Source organism: Mustela nigripes, chromosome 7, assembly GCF_022355385.1.
Source record: "Mustela nigripes isolate SB6536 chromosome 7, MUSNIG.SB6536, whole genome shotgun sequence".
In the NCBI taxonomy this organism is placed as follows: Eukaryota; Metazoa; Chordata; class Mammalia; order Carnivora; family Mustelidae; genus Mustela; species Mustela nigripes.
Window position 1 is genome coordinate 681374 of NC_081563.1, and position 20807 is coordinate 702180.

A 20807-nucleotide genomic window follows, 5' to 3' on the forward strand; every position below is an offset into this window, starting at 1 on the left:
AGGGGAGTGCCATCTCGACTCTGCTCCCTGCTCGGGCAAGTCGGTGCCTGCCCACAGGGGTGTGTCTTCAGTTTGCCAGGCACCGAGCTGACCCCCGGGAAGAGAGGGGGAGGCCATCTGCTCCCCGCTCTTCTCGTGGGGGGACCGGGGCCAATGGCACCCGGCAGGGCATGTGGGGAGTGAGGGAGGCTGCGTGTGCCGGTGCGTGCGAGCGGCCGCCCGGATGGCGCTCGGGCACGGAAGCTGCTGCGTTCACATGACGCCCGCTCCTTGCTCATGTAACACACGGGCCCAGCCAAGCGCTCAGATGCGTTACCCTGCACACTCACAAGGCAGTTCCCAGAAATGCGGGCTCCTTATTCTCAGCGGCCCTCCGAAAGCCTGGAGGCACGAGCGCTTCTAAAAATATTTCATCTGAAAATGTTCAGCTAAGCCTGTTTCGAAGCCTTGACTGCTGCTAGGGACTTCGTTGTCCTGACAGATTTGTGCCTCAAGAACTCCGAAATGAGCCGTTTGGATGAGACGACCCCCAAGAACTCGTCTCGACAACCCCGGTCGTCCTGCTGAGTCCCAGCCAAGCCACTCCGTGTTGCCTTCCAGAAACTGTGTCTCAGGTCACAGGAACATCCGTGACACACCTCAGGCTCTGAATCAGGACCTCAGACTCATCTGGTTGCTTCTGAAAATGTGCCTTTCCCCTGAGCAACCAGTACGGTCGTATTTAAATGGCAAACTTCGTGTGTGGAGGAGAAGATAGACAGGAGACGTGGACACCCTTTCAGTTCCAAAATAAGTGTAGCTGTGTTCGCCGAAAATTGTGCGTTCTCAGAACCTAACTAAGAGAAGGCGTCTGGTCTACACTGAGGTTTGCTTGTGTGGAAATGTGGGGACAGCTGTGACCCAAAACAGACTTTACAAGTGAAATGCAGTAAAATGCACCTATCAACTCTGGCTCCTCTGCATGGAGTCCGGCCGTTGGGCGAGAGGACCTTCCTCTCAGGGATTCGAGGGAGCTCAGCTCTGCAGGGAGGGGGGTGGGGTAGGGTAGGGACTATCTGAGTCCTCTTGTGTGGTTTGTGAGAGACGAGGGGACAAGTGACTTGTCCGAGGTCCCCAGCAAGTCAGAAATGGAAGCGGGATGGAGCCCAGCCCATCTACTAGGGAGCCGCGCTGCGGGCGCTGTGTGCGGGGGTGGGGTGTGTGGAGGGGGTGGGGTGGGTGGCCGTCCTGGGCCATCGGCGGGAGGGGTGCAGACAGCCCCTGCGGCCGGTGTGGACCCGAAGGGGCGGGCAGAGGAGGACCGAGGTTGGGCTGTGCTGACATGGAATGACAGAGGCACGTGGCTGACACAGACAGAGCCGTGGGCGTGCGCGGCCCCACGGGCATTGGCGGAACACGGACTTACTTTCCGGAGGGACCCTATCTTTGTGCGGGCATCCGGACAGACTGCGGTGATGTGGGTACAGCCCGGTTACGTGGCCGGTTCCGTCACACCCCGGGGTGGGACACTTGCTCTCTTTCTTTTCTGCTCTCGAGGGATCTAAAAGTGACAACAGGTGTCAAGAGAATGAATCTTTTACCCGTCCAAGACAAAGGAGATTCATTAACAACCGAAGAAACCTCGATAAATAAAGAAGAGAAACAGGGGTCAGGGGACAGGCTGTGACATAGACCTGTGCACGTTCGGTTTTGTGTGATTTTTTTTTTACCTTCAACAGAGTAATCATGAGTCACAAAATACCTTACTTTCTTTGCTGGTCGGGGAAAAGAAAGGCTATTCCTACCTTAGCTCTCGAATAATTGTCTTCCCGTGTGTTACATGACAAGCTGTGTTGCTCAAAGAAATCAACGTAAATAATGATGAGACAGTGACCTTCTCAGAGAGCAAAACTACTCAGCGATCCTCCACAATCGCTCTGTGAAATTCAGCCAGGGGCACATGGCCGTGGGAACAGTCTGCTGTGCGTGTCTGTCTCATCGAAAGCTCCTAGCACTGATGCTCGGATGCAAAGTTTTACCACTGCTGGAGGCTGTCACCTCGCAACACTGCTCCATAGTACACACAGATTCAGAAAGTTTTCTGAAAATATGCTGAACTCTTAGAAGGCACTGTAAGCAAAAATGACCAGATTGGTGGAAATCCCTCTCAATGGGGGAGATGGGCAATAAAATAAAATAAAATGAAATGAAATGAAATTAAAACTAAAAATAAAAATAAAATAAAAAATTAAAAAAAAATCAGAAGCTGCTGGAGCAACCATTTGTTTTGATTTCTCCATCTGTGCTGGGAACCAGAGGAAGGATCTTACGATGCTGGGCATGCATGTGTCAAACTACGAGGTGCGGGTTTCGGAGCCCCCGCTGGCTCTCTGCAGCACTGGTCGGGAAGGAACAGAGCAGACTTTTGGTCAGCGGTTGAGTGCCAAGTGCCAGAAGGGCAAGCTATCGCTGGTAAAATTATTTCTATATCCAGAATGGACCGCAGCTCTTCAATGTGCAGAAAGTAGCTCCAGAAGATATTTCTACAATAAAGCTCAGACCGGGCAGCAACGCAAGCGGGCAACGCACTATTTTTGAGTCAGTTTTTTGAAAACCAGTTGCACAGATCATCAGTAAGTAGTGACCAGGCTGGTTTGGTGGAGGAAGGGTCCCTTAACATCTCTTCAGGGGGTAACACTTCCCTATTGATGTCTCCTTACCCAGCCAGTTGTGACCCCAAGAAAGTGTGCATTTGGCTCCAGCTTTTAGAACTCTTAGGGACCTTCTTCTTAAGTCATGCATGTGAACTTGGAATGGACAAATGGCTCACAAGACTATAGAAGCAATTTTATGTTTATATTAAAAAAAAAACCTCACCCCCTTTTCTTTTTTTAGCTAGTGTTTTATTTTAGGTAATCTACTTTTCAGGTCCTGAGTCTGAATTATGGCCGTGCTTGAGGGGCAGACTGGGTGCAGCTATGAGAGCCCCAAAGGCAGCCTGGGATTCTGTCGTTGGGACCGCTCTTTCTAAATGTCTGACTGGAGTTTCTCTTACACATGCCATCAAAAAGCCTAGCATTTTATTGCCTTTTGGGTAGTTTCATCAGAATATTAGTATGATTTAATTAATGTAAATATAAAATAGTAAGTGCACAGTAACAGTTTTACAGGAAACTATTTGTTATTGAAGACCACAAGCCAAATGTAAATAGTGTTTAAAAGGCAAAACAAAACAAAAAACCTAAATTGTAACTATTATTCATGGTGAAATGACTCTCTTTCATTAGTACACTTACAGCTTCCTAAAAGTTACATTATATCACAGAGTCGGAAGTGTTCTGAAGCTGAGTGCAGATCTGTATAGAGACAAGTGGCTCAGATAATTGCAGTTTTGGAGGACACAAGGGTATAATCTCCTCTCGATGCCGCTGGCCACGCCATGCCCTCCCCCGCATGCTGATTTCCGGAAATCCCAATTCACCTTGAAGTCAAACATTCAAACAAACACAAAACAACCAAGCAAGCAAACAGACCAGCAATTCAACTGAACCCCCCCCCCCCCCCCCGCCACCCCAAAGAACGCCTAGAAAAAAGCCTTGTGCGCTGGACTGCGCTCGCTCCCCTTCCTCCCTTTCCCATGGGTGCTTGGGGAGGAGAAGGGTGGAGGAGTTTCTGAGGAACTTCTTTTGCTTTAGCTCAAGATTTCGGAAAGATTGCTCACTTATAATTTAACCATTCTGTGCAGATGGCATACAATAAGAATTTGTACAATTTTACAACAACGAAGCTTGAAATGAGGATTATTGATACGCTTTGCGGTTGTAGGAATCGTCCATTGGCCTTGTTGGTAAAGGGCACATCATCTCTCTCTCTTTATGATCTATTTTTCAAGCATTAGCATCCTTGCCCCACTCTGGGATCCCTGCTCGGTTTGATTTAATTGGCTCTGACCATACCTATCGATATGCTGAGAAGAGACCTGGGAATGAGCTCGGATGACACACGAAATGGAGGAAGAAATCTACAGAAACGGGCAGAGTCAAGAATGGATGCTTCTGACTCATTCGGAAGGTGAAAACCCCAGCCCTTCCCCCGTTTCAGGGAAAAGCACATCTTAGGTTTTGCTGCTCGTTCCCTCCCCCGCCCCATGTACTGAAGGGAAGCAAGTGGTTTCAATCCCATTCCTTGCAAGGAACAAAATAAAACAAAATAACAGTAGCAAAGCAAAATGAGTGAGAACCTACAGGAAGCTGCGGGATGTGAGCAGGCACAGGAGGCGAGGGCCGCACAGGGTCTGCGGCGCCCAGCGAGCCTGCACGTTCCCAAGTACAGAGTCGCCTTCCTCGCTGCCAGCTCTGCCACCCGCGAGAGAGGACACTATTTCTTCCTAAAAAGGTGTAATTCCTCCACGATCCTCAGCTACCCAGCTGCAGAGTTATGACACATCACACCGCAGTTACGGACACCCGAGCTGTTTCACAGTCTTTCCTGCACCCAAGGCAAGCGGGATGGGTGGGCTAGAACCTCTTGCTTTTAAGAAACGACCCTTTCCTGATACGCCACCGCGCCCGGGGGTGTCCCTTCACCTCCCGAGACGGCGGTCAGTGCTCAAGCTCCTGCCCAGTCAAGCCCTCAATGGGCCTCTGGCCGCGGTCCGTCTGCCGCGGGGCTCTGGTTACCACGACGCCATAGGACCAACGCATACACATTGAGAGGAGACTACACACCCAGGTCACAACACAAGAAACAGCTTCTCTGATTGCTGGAGGTTTCTATGGCAACTGATTTTCAAACCAAAGTCCTAAACCTCATCATCAGATCCGCAGCGAGGAAGCTCAGTCTTTAGAAGGAGTAGAAAGCAACAGAAAACCGAAGATCTTTTTTGGTGCTAATAGGGAGGGATTTAAGGAATTACCAGTTTCATTTTTGAAACTGTTTCTGACTTAGTTCTTATGACCGGGACACCGACAGTCTCCAGGTTCTCCACGGCGTGATATCGCCAGCAGCTCGCACCACGTGTGGACACGGTCCTTACTGCCAGCGTGGGGCTGGACACTCATTCGGCATAAGTTCATGCGCTTCGGAGAGGTACTGATGCCACACGTGCATGTCGTGTGTGTGGAAATGTAAGGAGACAGGCCAATATGGGCCCCTCCATTTCATAAGGGAGAATCTGCTAAAAGCCTCCTTTGGGGTGATTTTGAGTGCTTTATCAGAAAGCGCGTGCCGCGCCTGTCTCCACAACGGGACGGCATCAGTGAGCGGGAAGAGACTAAAGCAATCGCTACTGATCTCGGCTCGGACCCGCCACGCCGGGCGTAGTGAACGGCCCCCACCACTTACTCTCTGACAATAACTGATGGGCATCGCTGCCCTTGTCCTGTGCTATCCGTCATTCTGTTACTGTTCAGGTTCTACCAGGGATGTTTTCTACGGGGGTTTTCATCAATAACTGTCATTTGGTGGTAACTGTATGAATCATGATGCCACTGAGCCGACCCAGTATGTACGACACGTGCTGCGTCCCTGACTGGCTGGCTGCTGGGTGAGCTCTTGACATGCCACACAGACTGTGGCTCGTGTGTGAGAACACCGGCTCGTGCTACTGTTTCCTATCACGGGACGTGCCCGTGCGCTAGCCCGGTCTCTCCAAGGCAAGCGTCTCCTGCTGAAGTAACGGGTGACTCGTCTGCTCTGGTCATCGCACAGTGAGCTGCTCTGTGCATGTCCCAGACAAATACTGTGTTGGCTTTCCAGAAACTCCAGCTGTAATGCTGTAAGTGACCCTAAGAGGTGTGCATTCGTGACATGAGCGAGTGTGATGCCCATGTCCCTGCTGGACCTTCACCGGCATCTTTCACCCTAGCTCCTACGTTCACGAGGCAACTTACGTTAGGTAGAAATATTACCTTTACCATAGTATGGCTTTTTGACATGGCTGTCCCCGGACTTGGGCTTCCTGTCTTCCCCGGGAAGCGGTCTTGGCGACTGCTCCTCGTACGGCCGCACACTGTCCCGCCTTCCGGCCTCCATCGTCATCTTGTCCCTCATGGCCTTCGCTCTCTCTGTTTCCAAGGCGATGGCCTTCTCCAAGAGGGTCAGGTTTCCCTTGGTCATGTCAAACACCTCCTCGGACCTGTCTGAGTTCACGGAGGTGGTGTCGTCGTCTCGTTCGTGGTACCCGTCCTCCTTTGCACAGCTGGAGAAAGTTCTAGACCTGGGGCTCAGCTGCTCCTCGAGCCGCATCAGGTTCATCATGTCGGAGTAGTTCCTGTCCGGCGTCCTGCCCGCGAAGTCGTCCTCTTGCCGGACGTGCTGGCGGGCGTTCATGTTCTGCGGCTGGGCCCGGTCCTGCGGGTTCGTCTCGCTCAGCTTCCGCGCCAGGTCGAAGCACTGGTTCCTGAGACACTCCAGGCTGCTCAGACACACCTCCTCGTCACTCTCCTCCACCATCTTGTCCACGAGCCCGTTGTTGACGGGCTTGCCCAGCATCATATAGTTCATGTTCCTGCCCTCCTGCTGCGACAGGGAGTCTGCGTACGCTCGGTCGCCGAGGCTCTCCGAGAGCACCACCCCGTGGCCCTGGGCCAGCAGCTTCAGCGAGTCCACGGTCTCCCTGACCACGTCGCTGTCCAGGTCCAGGCTCAGCTCGCTCTTCCGGCCCAGGGTCTCGTTCCGGTCGCTGCCGTCCTCCAGGCTGGTGGAGGTGCTGCTGTTCATCTCCGACTCCGTCCTGGCGCGGTAGGCCGCGTCCTCGGCGATCTTGCCGAGGTTCAGCAGGGACTTGGCCACCAGCTCGTCGTAATTGTCGTACTCCTCATTGTTGTCGTCCTGCTCCGCGTCCTGTGCTATGCGAGTGTTGTGGCAGCTCATGGGGTGGTCCTCTGCAAAGAAGATAAAAAAAAAAAGGGACAAAAAGAAAAGAAAAGGAAAAAGTGGCTAGAACTTGAAGTTTAGTTGCAACAGCACGGAAAGCACGTCAATGCACGTCCGACCCCGCTCACCGCATGCGAGGGGCTTAGGTCCCGCGGGCAGATCAGCTGGCAGCGCGGCACCCAGGAGGCCACAGGAAGCACTTGCTACAAACTATCAGTTTCCTTAGTTACTCTGAAACAAACTAGCGTATGTGGGAAAGGTAGTTTTAAAATATTAATTTTTCATTCTAAATTTTACAAGTGACTTTTGTTTTTCATCAGCTTTATTTGTTTGCAGCCTAACAGATGCGTGATAATGTCACTCGTCCTATTACCAGGCTCTCTGAGGGTTCATGAACTTCAGTCGGTAACAACTCTTAAACAGATGTTCGCAGCAATTGCTTTTAAATCGTGTTTTCCCCAGAGATGCCCGGGCAGCGCCGTGGAAGGCCTTGGGCTTATGCAGTGAGCCCTCCGCCTCCACGGGGCCTTCAGTACCAGAAGTACATGTTTGGGCCGAATTCAGCCTTTCTGAATGTTCTCCCTTCCAGACAACCCATGGTCCGCAGTGAAGCAGCAGGAGCGCCCAGGAGGAGGTTAGAGCTACCTCTAACCCACAGTGGTTCCCACGTGTGCATCTCAGGTTTGAGACACACGGAGGGAAGAGTGTGCAGTGACCTGGTGCCAGCGAAGGGCAGGCCTGGGGTTGGGGGCACATCTGGGGGCCATTGGCAGCCGCAGTTAGGTGCCCCGGCACCCCGGATTTGCCTGCCCCCAGCCTCGGGAGTGGGTAGAAATACCGTATGAACAAGGATCACGTCCAATCGCAGACAAAGATTTAGGACAACTTGTTAAAACACCATCATGTTAAAAATTAGGTAAAGACCCTACGTTTCACCCAAAACTATTCTGTTTAATGCTCAGGGAATATTTAGGACATGTGTCTCTCTCCGGGCGTGATTGCTTCATGGATATTCCAAATACAGGCACTAAACTGTGGGCTCCGAGACGCCCCCCCCCCCCAACCCTCGGACTGGGTTTGGTTAACCCCACGCCATAGCCACATCCACATCTTGTTTCTGTGATTAAAAAAAACGAGGGAGAATCGCTCTGGTTTATGAATGTGCTGACGCAATGAGCTGTGCTGACTGGCACCTGGTACCTGTTCGCTGACGGCAGAGTCGGCGTCCCTGGGGCCTCCGCAATGGGTGTCAGGGTATTCCCTGAGGAGAGGCATTGGCTGGTGAACGAGGTTTGGGCACCCACACATCAATAACAATTCCGGCTGCCCCCACTGCAAATCAGCACATTCTTAGGATCTAACACATCTGTCTAAGTGTCAGCAAGTCAGGTTTGCCATATCTCATAGAGCCTGGCTAGTTGTAGGAAACAAACACCGTCTCGTTCTCAATAATTCCTACACATCATTTTCTTTAGTATAAAGACGCGTGTCCCAGAGAGCAGCAAAAGAAAGAAATCCGACCCAGAGAGCGCCACTGGAAATACGGGGAACGTGTCTGAGCAGAAGGCAGACCCTGTCCTTGGCCAAGGCCTCGAGGTTTCAGAGCTGAAGGCAATCCTGTTCTACGGAATTCCTGCGAGTATGAAAGTCACGCTCTCCTCTTGGTTTACACACTTGGATTTTTATATTCATGGGCTGTGATTGGAGGAGCAGCCCCTGGGGGCCGGCCACACCCCCGCTGCCCCATGACAGGTGACTCAGAGTCCAGCACTGCCAAGCCTGCAAGGAACCAACCACGACAGAAACGTGAACGTACGTTTGGAAACAGAAGCACAAGCAACATCCTGGGAGATTCTGCAAGATGTGTCAGAGAAGAAATCGCCATCAGGCGACATGTGTTATTTTTATGATTTTCTCTTAACTTCCTCTTGTGAAACACGACTTATCCTCCTGGAGAGCTCGGGAAGGAGAAGACGCATGGAGGAGGGAACAGGAAACGAACGCCCGTGTCACCTCTTGGCTCCTTCTAGAACCGAGCAGCGGAACGTGGCAGCGGCCCCCCCATCTACGAAGCTCTTCCCCCTCCTACCACATTCTACTTTTAGGTAATTTCAGTTCATTCTCCATAGCCTCAATCTTGGGGTTATCTTCAGTTCACTTGTCCCAAATAAGGACTGGTTTTTGCTGTATTTCTGAGCTTGTGACAGCCCCCCGCCCCCAACGTGCCACCCAGGGAAGGAGCAGCCTTCGCCTTTCTGGGCCCCGGGCTCGTGCTCCGCCCCCACTCAATTCCCAGCTGCCCAGCCCCCCGGAGACACAGCAGCCATGGTGCTCAACCAGCAGCCTTGCCATCCTGCAGGGGGAGGCCGAGAAGCCTCTGCGGGGAAGCAGGGCAGTGCCGCTGTCTCCGACAAGCCTCCCAGCTTTGGGCGGCAACAGCAGAGGGAGGGGTGCGAGAGCCAAGTCCCCCCCACTCCTGTTGCAGGCATCGAATGAAGGTTGACCTGGAGCACAGGAGTGTGCGCCGGCCGGCCCAGGTCATTCCTCGGCTGGGGCTGGGGCCTCCGGGGGCCTGGTCACTCTTGGGGAATGTGTGAAGGGACTGGGAGGGCGCTCCAGGTAAAGGCCCCGCAGGGGGAAGCACCCTGCATGCATGCTGGCTGGGCGCACCACGGGGGCTGAGCCCACCGCGCAGGGGTCTGGCCAGGAGCCCATCTGGGAACAGGCTGGGAGCCGTGGAGCGCCTGGTGACCCAGCCCACCCAAAGTGTGGCTCTTCCTCCAGACCCCTCGCTCCATGTCGTCTGTGGCTGCGAGGCCGCCCCTAGTAAAAGTGGGAATGGCGGGTGGAACCGTGCCGGTGGCCAGAACTCCTTGCAGGTTAATGGAATTTCTCAAGTCACTGGCATTGAACTATTTGAAAACCCTCGTGAAAGCTCCTCAGGATGTGGGTGACTGTCAGCCCTCCCAGGCAGGCAGGCTCAAAACAGCCACTACGCGCCTGCCTCCCCCAGGGACCAAAATCACCTGCGGGGCACATTGGGAATTCTACCTCTGGCTGTGGGTTCCGGGCAATGTACTTTCTGCTTCTTCGTCTGTCGTGCCGGGGCTCATACTGCCGTGGGTCACCGGTGGGAGTGGGCGTGAAGCATGGGCCAGACTGATCTCTGCGGCTCAGGGGCCAAAGCTGGAGCCCCGACAGTCTGCAGATGGAACCCACCGTCGCGAGGACTTCAAGACTCAGCTGGGCTCCTTCCTCACGTGCCCAGCGTGCCACCAGGAGAAGGGGCACGATGAACACAGTGTAGCTTCACGTGAGACGGAAGACCGTGACTGTTCAGATCAGGTTAGGGGAGAAGACCCAAGAATCCCAGTGCTCTCTCTGTGGCTTTCCGTTGGAAGCCTATGCCCAGCAAGGCCAGGGTGACAGACACGAGGAGCCGCTGGCTGGCCGGGGCCCCGGCGGAGTCACGGAGTTTGGACGTTGAGGCGGAGCGTGTAGTCCAGGCCCTGCAGGCACAGGCCGCTCAGCGACGGGCCCACAGGCCCTTTCAGTGTCTCCGTTAACTTTCAGAAACGTCGTGTGTGTGAATTTCATCTCCTTTGAGTCAGACGGTTACAATTTATCCTCAACCATTACATTAGGAAACCCAAAAAACAGCTTAAACAAAAATCATGCAGGATTTCTCCACCTTCACGACGTCAGTCTGACATGCACAGAACTCGGGGGACGATGTTATGATGATAAACACTGGCTTTTTCATATGTTGTCTCTAAATGATGGGTCTGCGACACAGATCCGGATTCTTTCACTATCCAGTCTGGATTGTCGCCATGGTTCTCTCCAGACTTCCAAATGAGCCGTGGGCGGGAAATACACAGCCGATCCAAAACCAAAACAAGGACAAGGAAGAAACCGCAGAAGGACCAACAGAAAGAAGAGACAGGAAGGGCTGAGCTGCTCCACAGGCGACGGGTCACAGACCATGGGGTCTGGCAGCATCCCCCAGTGGGGCGTGCGATCAAGTGTCCTTGTCACATAGGATGGCAGTATTACGGGTGTTTCTTTTTGATGACAGAACTGAATGGCGATCAGAACTTACATTTGACTTGGGAACAGAGAAGTGTGGTAGAATCTTAGATCGCGATGCCTCTACGCCCCGCAGGGAAGAGAAGTGGTGGCCGTCATCGCTCCCCGGGAAGCACAGGGCGTCCAGCAGGGGGGTCGGCTGGCAGCTCGGCTCAGGGCAGCCCCAAGGCATGTGACCGTCCAGAACCAGGGGTGGAAGCACCGCCTGCGCCCTCCCACAGCGACAGAGCTAGGGATCACGCTACTGCTGACCGGCGAGAGGGAGGCTGTCCGGGATTCTGTGCAGCTCTGTGTCCCCTTGGGCAGCAGCTGGACGGCACAGTCCTCACGACTAGACCAGAGGCTCCTTCTAGATTCTTCCCAGCCAGACCTTTGTTCTTTGTAGCACACGGTTCCTGCCTTCCGTGTTGGTGTGGATGGTCTGAGCATTTCGTTAGGACACCGGCCATGGAAGCTGGTGTAGATTGTCAGCTCAGCCTGTCAACTCCCGGGGCCTGACCAGGGGACTTCCGGTCACTCAGATGCGCGGAGGAGGTTAGGAAATGAGGGGATCCTGGCCTGACGTCAACAGAGCACTGAACTCACGACACTGTGTCCCTGGAAAGTGTGAGGGAATCGAGCAGGCAAGGAGGTGGGAAGGGGGTGGACACCCCGAGGTGCGGCTGTGCGGGGGGCTGGGGAGGGTCACAGGGCGGGCAGAGACCACCTCCCCACTGTGCTGACAATGACCTTCCCCGTCCACGTCACCCCTGCAGCCGGCCCACGTCCGGAGTCCAGGTGGAGGGACGTGAGCTCCCGCCCCCAGCCTTCTTCCTGTCCGTCCCCCAGAGGTGCTTTGGGACTGATGTGGTGTCTTCCCGTCTGAGGTAGAGGACAAGTGTCCCATCCACCCAGGTGCTGGTTTGTGCCACAGCCTCTTCCCACCCCCGTGATGAGCACTGGCGCCCCGGCTCCCTCCCTGAGGTCTCACTCCTGGCCTGACAAGGGGGGAGGGGCGGAACCCCAGGGCCTCTCAGCACTTCAGCCCTTGTGGAGCAGGAAAGGAAGGAAAGTCCTTGACCTGAGAGGGGGGCAGGGCTGTCACACACCTTTGGCAGGAAGACCCCACCTCACAGTTCCTAATCAGGGTCACTGGACAATGTCGTTTGTCTTATTTTCCATTTTAGGGGAACTTGCAGACGAGGTCTGCCTGTATCTGCCATCTCAGCAGTGGCTTCGGGGTTGCTGGCGGCTGAAATTATCCATGCAGAGACGCATGCCTTGACCCTTGTCAGCGCGAGTACAGAAAGATGCCTGCACATTCCAGAGCCCGGCGGCCGTCCCCAGCATCATTCTCTTAGGCTCCCAGAGAATTAGTGCGGGAAAGAGTCGTCCGTAGGACTGTATCGAGGCTTTCACATTTGAAGAGCTGTGGGCCCGTTGGCGTCCGGCGCCCTGGGAGGCTGTGAGTCCCACAGCCCCGGTTGCCCGGGCTTCCCGTGCCCTCACAGCGCTCACCCCACCTCCAGAACTTGCAGATCTTCTGGAGACTCAAACGGGGCTGACCTCAAAGACCGGTTATCCAGGAGATACAAAGGTCTGAGGGAGGAAGGCCTGTCGTCGCTTCCAGGAGGAGAGGCGACGCTAGGTCCCCCTGCTTCCCTGTGGGTGTAGGTGAGCCAGCTGGTGCAGGCTCGGCCAAGACCCCCAGCGGGACGGCAGCCCGACTCCCAAGGAGCCTCTGGCTCCCGGATTTGAAGGGAAACAGATCTTTCTGGGGCGGGAGGTGGGTAGGTGGGGAGGGCACTGGGGTTGTGGAGCAACGGCCGATCTTCCCTAAGTACACGTCCAGCGGGAGCTCTGACCCGAGTGTTCTCCACCCGTCAGCACAGATCGCGGGAGCACAGAACTGGCTCTCTAGGCCGCCCCAGGGGTCCCCAGGAAGAGCCGTCCACTCTTCAGAATCAATTTGTCTCTCATTTATCCACAGAGGCGGGCACGGTCTGATTCTCCTTGGGCTTGTTTTCTCCTTTCTCTTCCAAACACAGGCCGCTTCTCTACCACAGGGGCTCGTTGAGCCCCACAGCTCCACGCCCTCCCTCTGCACAGGAACAGGGTCCCCTGCACCGCACCCCTCCCCTGACTGCTCTGGCTGCGCTGGCGGTGTGACGCACCAGGCACAGGTCCACAGGCTGTGCTGGTGGCTGCGTGAGCATGAGGACGTGTCCGAATTCTGTTCACACCAATAAAATACTCAGAGTCTCTTTGAACTGAATGTTTACAACGAGTGATGGAGGACGTCCGGGTGGCTGAGTCGGTGAAGCGTCCAAGTCTTCATTTCTGCTCAGGTCATGATCCCGGGGTGGTGAGATCAAGCCCCGTGTTGGGCTCTGTGCCGAGCACAGTCTCCCAGAGGCTCCTGCCCTCTGCTGCCCTCGCCCCCTCTCTCACTCTCTTACTCTCTCTCTAAAAATAAATAACTCAATCAAAAGAAATCAAATAAAATGAGTGAATGAAATCTGACATATGATTCCCAATTGATTTTGAAAAAATATGTGGAATTAGCTAAATTTTGCTTTTAATTAAGGAGAGTAGATCGCACCTGCCCGAAGTGAACTGCCTGTACTGGTGAAGGGAGCAGGGGGCCCTGGGCCGAGGTGGGACTCGGGTGACCGGCTGCCTGCGGGCACACTCGTTCCTGTCGTGGGGAGGGGACACGGGCTGCTGCGGCTCCCGTCTGCAGTGCTCTCTGAGGGGAGAAGGTGGCCATGGCTCTGGGTGTCTCACTCTCGTGGGGCTCCCTGGGGAGCGCCGCTCCGCAATCCCGGAGAGAGAGAGTTTCGAGACAGTCTCCATCCTGGCTGGCCTCATGCTCATCCTCTCCTGGGCGCTGCAGGTGCGGGAGGCACAGAAGCAGGACAGACACACGGAGAGACCGCCGGGGAGTGGGCTCAGCCTCCTTGGGGTTCAGCGCCCTCTGGGGGTGCCGTCCCGCTGGGTCTCTCTGGTTCCTCCCACGCTGGCCTCGTTCTGCTCAGTGTTGAGTGAGGGGATGACCTCGGTAAACGAACGCCATCACCCAAAATGTGTACTTCCAGCCCTTACCTGGGAACCCTGCATTTTCCTTCTGTGGCTGCTCCTGGGCTTCCGCCTCGTGCCCGTGAACGTCTGTACCTCGAGTGGCTCGCCTACTTGTTGGCCCCGGGGGCCGTGCACTGGTCCGGCCGGCTCCGGGGCGTGCGTGGTGCCTTCCGTCTCTGCTGCCCGTCCGCCCCACGCAGCACGAGCAGTCGCTCCCTGCACCCGCCGGGTCGCGCCGGCTGCCTTCCCGCTCAGCTGACACGCATGATCCCTTCGAGACACGTGCAGGCTCCCGACGAGTTCCAAGCTTCAGAAGGGTCTACGGATCTCGGCTCCTGTCTGCCCCAAGCTCTCCTTGTGCCCGGACAGCAAAGGTTTCCCGCACCGCTCAGCTGTGCACTGTGCAACCGGCCGGTGACCCAGGGGTACCCACATGGGTCCAGATTTGGGAATACCAGCACCACTGGGTCCCACAGGGTAAACTGAGGTACGGGGGATGCCCCTAACTAGGAGGGATGTAAACTCCAGCAGTCTTTGGTTGGCTTGGGTCAGATATCGGCATTTCTAGATGCGTTCCTCAAACGGCACACATGCAAGCTCTGGGGAGCACAGGGCATGAGGACAATTGTGTCAGACCTCAGACAAGTGTGACTGTTGCAGCTCTCAGGGACGGGGGGACCCGGAGCCAATCCCCTCCGCTAGTCACCCGGCTGCTGTCACGCAGTTCTTGGAGCAGAACAATTAACCAGGCTCGCGTCCTGGTGGCAACGGAAGTGACAGCTGGGAGACACGCAAAGCCACGGAAAGCAAGTGAGGCATGTGTCGAGCCGTGGTCTGTGCGCAGAGGAGCAGGGAAGCCTCGCGGGGGAAGACGGGGACCAGGACATGGTGCGTCCACTGTGGAACTGGCAGTACGTGGGACGCGCCTCTGGCGGTGGTCAGGGAGGAGCAGACAGCGCCCCTGCCTGCGAGGCCCAGGATAGACGTCGTGAACATTCTGTGACTCTATTCGTTTAAACTAACGTCGTACTTCCTAGGTCTGACTGGCTTGTGGTGGATAACCACGTGTGGCCGGCGGCTCTCACATGCCAGCACGGGGTCAGCACGACGAACTCGTGGGCGCTGAGCTCTGGTTCCGGTTCTGGCACCGTGCACGGGCGCAGCTCGGCTCGAGGACGGTGCGCCACTTACAGACTGGGGCCCGCGGCCTCCCTGGGTCCAGCACGTCTGTCGGCGCCGGGGTCCCCACAGCATCTGCTCACTTCCTGTCTCTGCGTCACTTTTGGGGATTCTCACCATATCTGACCTTTTCCATTGTTAGTCTCCGCTACGGGGGATTTGCGATCAGTGATTAGAAGTCGTGAAAGCGCAGGGGACAGCTAGCGTGTTTTAGCACTGAATTATTTCTCCGTGAACGTGTGTGCTCTTTGTTCAGACGTGATGCCGTTGCACACTTACCGGGCCATGCGCAGTGTAGACATGACCTGTACGTGCATCGGGAGGCTGGACACGCCATTCGGCCTGCTTCATCTCAGCGGCCCGGAACATGGAGCCCACAGTCTCTGGGTCTGTCATGCATGTGATTCACACATGTATTTGTGCGACACGAAGTTTACATAAACCGTCCACCAGCTCACCGCTGCGCATACGGGAACCAACTCCACGATGTCCTCAGGTCCTGGGGCCGTCTTGTGGGCCCCGCACCCTTGCTTTGGAGAGTGACCGACTCGCTGGTCCTGAGCACAGAGCCTGAGACGTGAGCCCGGTTTGCGTGAACTCTGGGAGGGAAAGCAGAGCTGGTTGACAGACACACGTCTCCCGAGCATCACGCAGAGGGGAGGTCCCAGGGCTGGTCTGCCGTGCGGTCTGCCCCTTGTCCTGCCCGTCAGACGAGCCGCAGTCCTGTGTCCCCCTGAGTCCTCACGTTAGAGCTCCGGGTCAGACAAGTGGAGAAGCAGGAGGATGGGTTGTGAGGAGGGTCAAGGTACCTGTTCAAACCCTTTACAAATCGTCTGAGGACGAGCTCCGTCTTACTGATTCTAAATGTTGTCCACTGTGTAAGATGAAACATACTGAAGCCAAAGGAGATAAACTGAAGGAAAAGTAGGAGTTTTCATAGGGGACCAAGTTACATAATAACCTGCAGAAATTGTGAGTTATGTTCCTTTCTTTTTTTAAATTAATATTTTATTTGTTATTTGAGAGACAGAGAGTGCACAAGCAGAGGGAGGGGCAGGCCTCCACTGAGCAGGGAACCCGACCTGGGGCTCGATCCCAGCACCCTCAGATGAAGGCCTGAGCCGCAGCAGATGCTTTACCAACGGAGCCTCCGCGGGCCCCCAGTTGTGTTCCCCGACAGTGTTTGTTCATGAGCAAGTGACCTGCACCCGAATAAGCATGGCGCACCTCTGAGGATCCTTTCATTTGTTGACTTCTATGTCCCTGGCTTATCCAAATTTCATCTTAAAAATAAGATAGTCGTTACCCCCCCCCCCCGAAAGGAGCTAGATGAAGTCAGTAGCTCTTAGGCCGAGACAGACTGACCCATGTTAACCACCGTCTCTCCGATCCCTCTGCCTCTCTGTCCTCTGTTCTCTGTCTCTCCCTGTCTCTCTCTCTCTCACACACACACACACACGCACACGCACACAGCTCAGAGAGTCTCCAAATTCTGCGAAATGGACCGGACACGCAGGTGTGTGCGCAGTCGGCGTGCGGGTCGGGAGGGAGCGTTGGGAGCACTCAAGGTCCCTGTTCTTCATCCTACTCAACCACGGCTACAGCCCGTGGGATGGACACAATCTGACCTGTGTCCAAAGGCCCTTCGAATACAAAAGCAGCATGACTTTTCAGGGACCTATGTTCAACAACCTTTGGGGTCTGGAAATTTTGCTCTTTGAGCCTGGACCTTTACGGCTCAGCCGTAGCACGTGGCCGCTGACTCTGCCCTTTGTCAGGAACCCGGATGTCTCCCCTTGCACACGCGCTGCTCTTCCGTTCTCTGTCCTGCATTTCTTCTGGCAGGAGCTGGGTTCTGCTTGGTTTCTGTGTCCTCGCGGGATGTTCTGTCTCTGGAAACGGGCTGTCCCTTGCGTCGGCGCGGCCTCACTGTGCACGGGCCACGTGCTACACCCAGCCTCGGGCTCGGGCTCGGGCTCGGGCTCGTGGAGGAGCTTGAGTAGACGCGTGGGGCCAGGGCCGCTAACACCCGCCGCTGCTGGTACCTTGGAACCACATCTCCGCTCCACAGGGCACCGGTTTCAGCTTCCAGACGGGACGCGGGACGGCAGGCTGGGCTAGAGGCCTGTGCTCGCCTCCTAAAGCTTCGACAGGCAAACCGAGGGCCAGCGAGGGCAGCGACCCACCCACAGGTAGTCCCCTTGGGGCCAGGAGCATCCGCGAGCCCACGCCTCGGGGCTTTATTCTGCTTCGAATGGCTGGCATTTGGAATAGGATTATGTTAAGAAAACACACAAGCTGGGAATTCCTTCAAGTGGCCCTTAAAACAGATTGAAAACAAACGGATTAAACCTGTTCTCTTGCCTCCTTTATTTTTTCTTCTTATGGGAAGAAAGAGCTTCCCCCGGCACACTCCGTACGTGCTGCTCGCATCTTACGTGCACGACGCTACATCCTCGGCAGATTTTCCAGTCCGGATGTAAGTGTCTGAAAATTCATGAAATACCAGCTCTGATTATATCTTACACTCATGCAAAATCAGTTTGTGTGAAGAAAGCTGAATTTTTACTGCAGATTTCTACCTAGAAATGTCTGGCTCTGTGTTCACTCACTTCCCCGGGCTTGAGCTGGGCCCTCCCCACCCCCATATCTGCACACTAAGCCCTCCTAAAACGACGCTTCCACGGATGTAGGGAAAGACTAATTTTTAACATGATAGAAAAATCATCACATGTTTCTCCCGTGTCCCCCGCCGTTCTCCTGTTGAAACCGTGCACGCCAAACACACCGTCTTTGTTCCTGTGTTGGTCTCGGAGCTCGGGGCCGTTTCTGCTGACCTCGGCAGAAAGCTGGCTCGTTAACGGTGATTCCCGCTAATGGTGAGTTTCCGTGCCTGCGTTTCAACCAGTTCCTCATTAGGGACAGTTCCGGAGAACGACGTGACAGGGTAATTGGCTCATCAATGCCAGGACAGCATCCTGAAGGGGTGGGGGCAGCCCGGGCCCCGCACCCCCTTCCTCTGCCTTTGTCTCAGAGAAACCCGAGCCCGTCTTCCACACGTCGGGGGCGCCTTAACCACGGGGGCCTGACCGCCTCATCCTGCTCGACAGAAAACACCTGCACACGTTGAACGTTTCTTGCGGAGGAACCGGTGGTGTGACTGCAGAGAACAGCCTGCCAGCAGCTCCAGGTGTCCCGCGAGGGCGTGGGAAGTGCCCGGAGGCAGAACGGGAAAGGCGCGGCCACTGGCGCAGCGTGAGGATGGGACAGAGGCCCGAGAAGAGCTGTGCGCCCCGGGCGCCGCTGCGTCTCTGGTCCGCGGGCTTCGCCGCGCCTGCTCCGAGCGTATCCTCTGTCCCGAAGGTCTCTCCGCTGTTACTCACGCTCCCCACAAACCAGCCTGCTCCTCCCTCACCGGGAGCTCCTGGGATGGCCACCCCACGTGCAGCTGTGAGGACAATGACAGCCTCAGGACAGGAAGGGCTTGTGGTTTTCCTACTCCGACCAAACGATCTAGGAAACCGTCCCTCAGAGCCGAATGACCCAGGGTGGTCCCAGGAGTCCACAAAGAGCAGCACAGAAAGGACCTCACGGTTTACAGACGTGTTCCAGAAGCAGGACGCTAGGAAACGGTTACGTGTTGAAGACGGCTGTGGCATGAGTGCCGTCTCCAGTCTGGAGAGCAGACTGGTGCATCCTTCTTGGAGTTGTCTTTCCTGGCGGCGGGCAGATCTGCACGTCCTCAGACGGACAACATTCACACACACAGATGCCGATGGTATGGACACGTGGGGCTACCACTGACAGTTGATTCTTTCTAGTGGGGTGAACTATGAAACCAAACCCTAACTTATGAGGCATTAAGTGACCATATTATCTAAATGTCTCAAATCGTAAGAATTCGAAAACATAATAACAAAATCTGCCATTAGAAAAATCTGTGATCCCTGAATAATAACTTTCTTACCTTTAGTATAACAAGGAAACTTTGATTAAATAAATGCAGTCTAGGTAATTGCAATGTATTTTGAAAATAAAATCCTCCACGCAGAAGACCAGGCCAACTAGACAAAATATAATTTTGATTAATTAAATCTGAATTTAATCTGAAATGAATTACTCAGATATTCTTCCCTGTTGCTCAAATACGCAGACAATGATAAAAAGGACGTGAGCAGAGTTTGACCAACAGCTGGAAGTCCTTGAATCTTTCTAGGCCTGGCTCTCTCCTGAACACAGCAAGGACATGGTTTCCCCCTCTCTCCCACAAGCCCTGAAGACCTCACAGGATCCCGAACCTTAATATGCTCGCTGGGCGTGTGCATTATTAGCAATATTTTGTTTGTAGGTGACAACAGTGCTGTAGGATCCTGGGAATTCAAATAATGATCGAATTCCCGGGTCATAAATAATGGTCCTTCTATAACCTGGACAGTCCATGCTGGAAGGGATCTGATGACAGCTCAGGGACAGGATGGCCACTGAGAGCAGGAACAAAGGAACACGAAAGATTGACTTCAAGAGGGAGACCCAGAACCCCGGCCACCAGACAAGAAAGGGACAGCCCCTGCCTTTCCCAAGTGCGTGATTTCTGCCAAATCCATTCAAGGAGTGGACAAAGGCACTCCGTTTGGGATGCCCTGTGCTGACAGTGTGTCTCCCACGGTGAAGACGTCATGATCAAGGCCGGAAGTCACACTCGTTGACGGTGATCCTGGCACTAAACTCACCAAGACGGTAAACCAGCACGTGTTCGCTAAGAGAGGATGTGGAAACAGGAGATTGTCGGCTATGACTGCTTGATCAGCAAAGCATTTGGCCAGCTGGGGTCCTGGACCCAGTGATCGATCACGGGGGCCCTCCAACAGACTTCTCTGGGTTCTGGCAAATCTCGGTGAAGTGGTTTCTAGTGACCGGGCCCTGAAGTGATTTCTTCTTAGGAAAGATGCTTCAGCTTGACCCAGAGATCAAGCAAGACTTTGGTGCTTCTCTGCAAAGAACTGGCAGCGACCTGAGCCCCCGGGGCTGGTCGTCCACGTGGACTGTCACTGTTAGGTCTGAGAGATGCCTGGGGACTGAGGACTCACCCAGGAGCGTCTCTGATAGGGGGTGGATGGGGACACCTGGCTGCTGAGGATACTCCCTTGGAGGTCTTAGTCTTAGGAGGTGTTGGGGGAGCACTGCTGAATGTGAATTCTGGATCCAGGAGCCTGACAAAGCAGTGTTTATCCTCGGAGCAGGCATTCACCTCCCAACTGTGTCCTTGTATACCCAGATTCTCACGCAGTACCTGCCAGTCCCTGTCTAGACGGTCCTGCTGGGAGACACTCGGGGCCCACATCACACACACCCACCAGACAGCCGCTTATGCTCACTTACTTGAGTTTTTCTAGAAAAACACGACTTGTTTTGATCTGCTATCTCACTTTAAAACACAATCACATTCTAAGCATCCAAGTTAGGATAATGATTAAAAACGCCCCAATCTCAGTGACCACAATCGCGAAAGTGTGGAAGGAGCCGAGATGCCCTTCAACAGACGAATGGACAGAGAAGACGTGGTCCATATACACAACGGAATAGGACTCCGCCATCAGCAAGGGTGAACACCCGGCATTTGCATC

At 54.7% G+C, this 20807-nt stretch overlaps 1 protein-coding gene across 12 annotated transcripts in view; it reads right to left on the bottom strand.

The window, feature by feature from the left end:
* The window catches only part of MYT1L (myelin transcription factor 1 like), a 390720-nt gene that overhangs the window by 76816 nt on the left and 293097 nt on the right, over positions 1–20807 (bottom strand). For 10 of the 12 annotated variants that reach the window (XM_059405073.1, XM_059405070.1, XM_059405071.1 and 7 more), the window contains 2 exons: positions 5889–6863; positions 1406–1540 (listed from right to left, as the gene is read on the bottom strand). In XM_059405073.1, the coding sequence (XP_059261056.1) occupies positions 1406–1540; positions 5889–6863 (1110 nt within the window). The remainder of the gene's footprint in view (positions 1–1405; positions 1541–5888; positions 6864–20807) is intronic. The other 2 variants (XM_059405078.1, XM_059405076.1) reach the window with 1 other exon arrangement.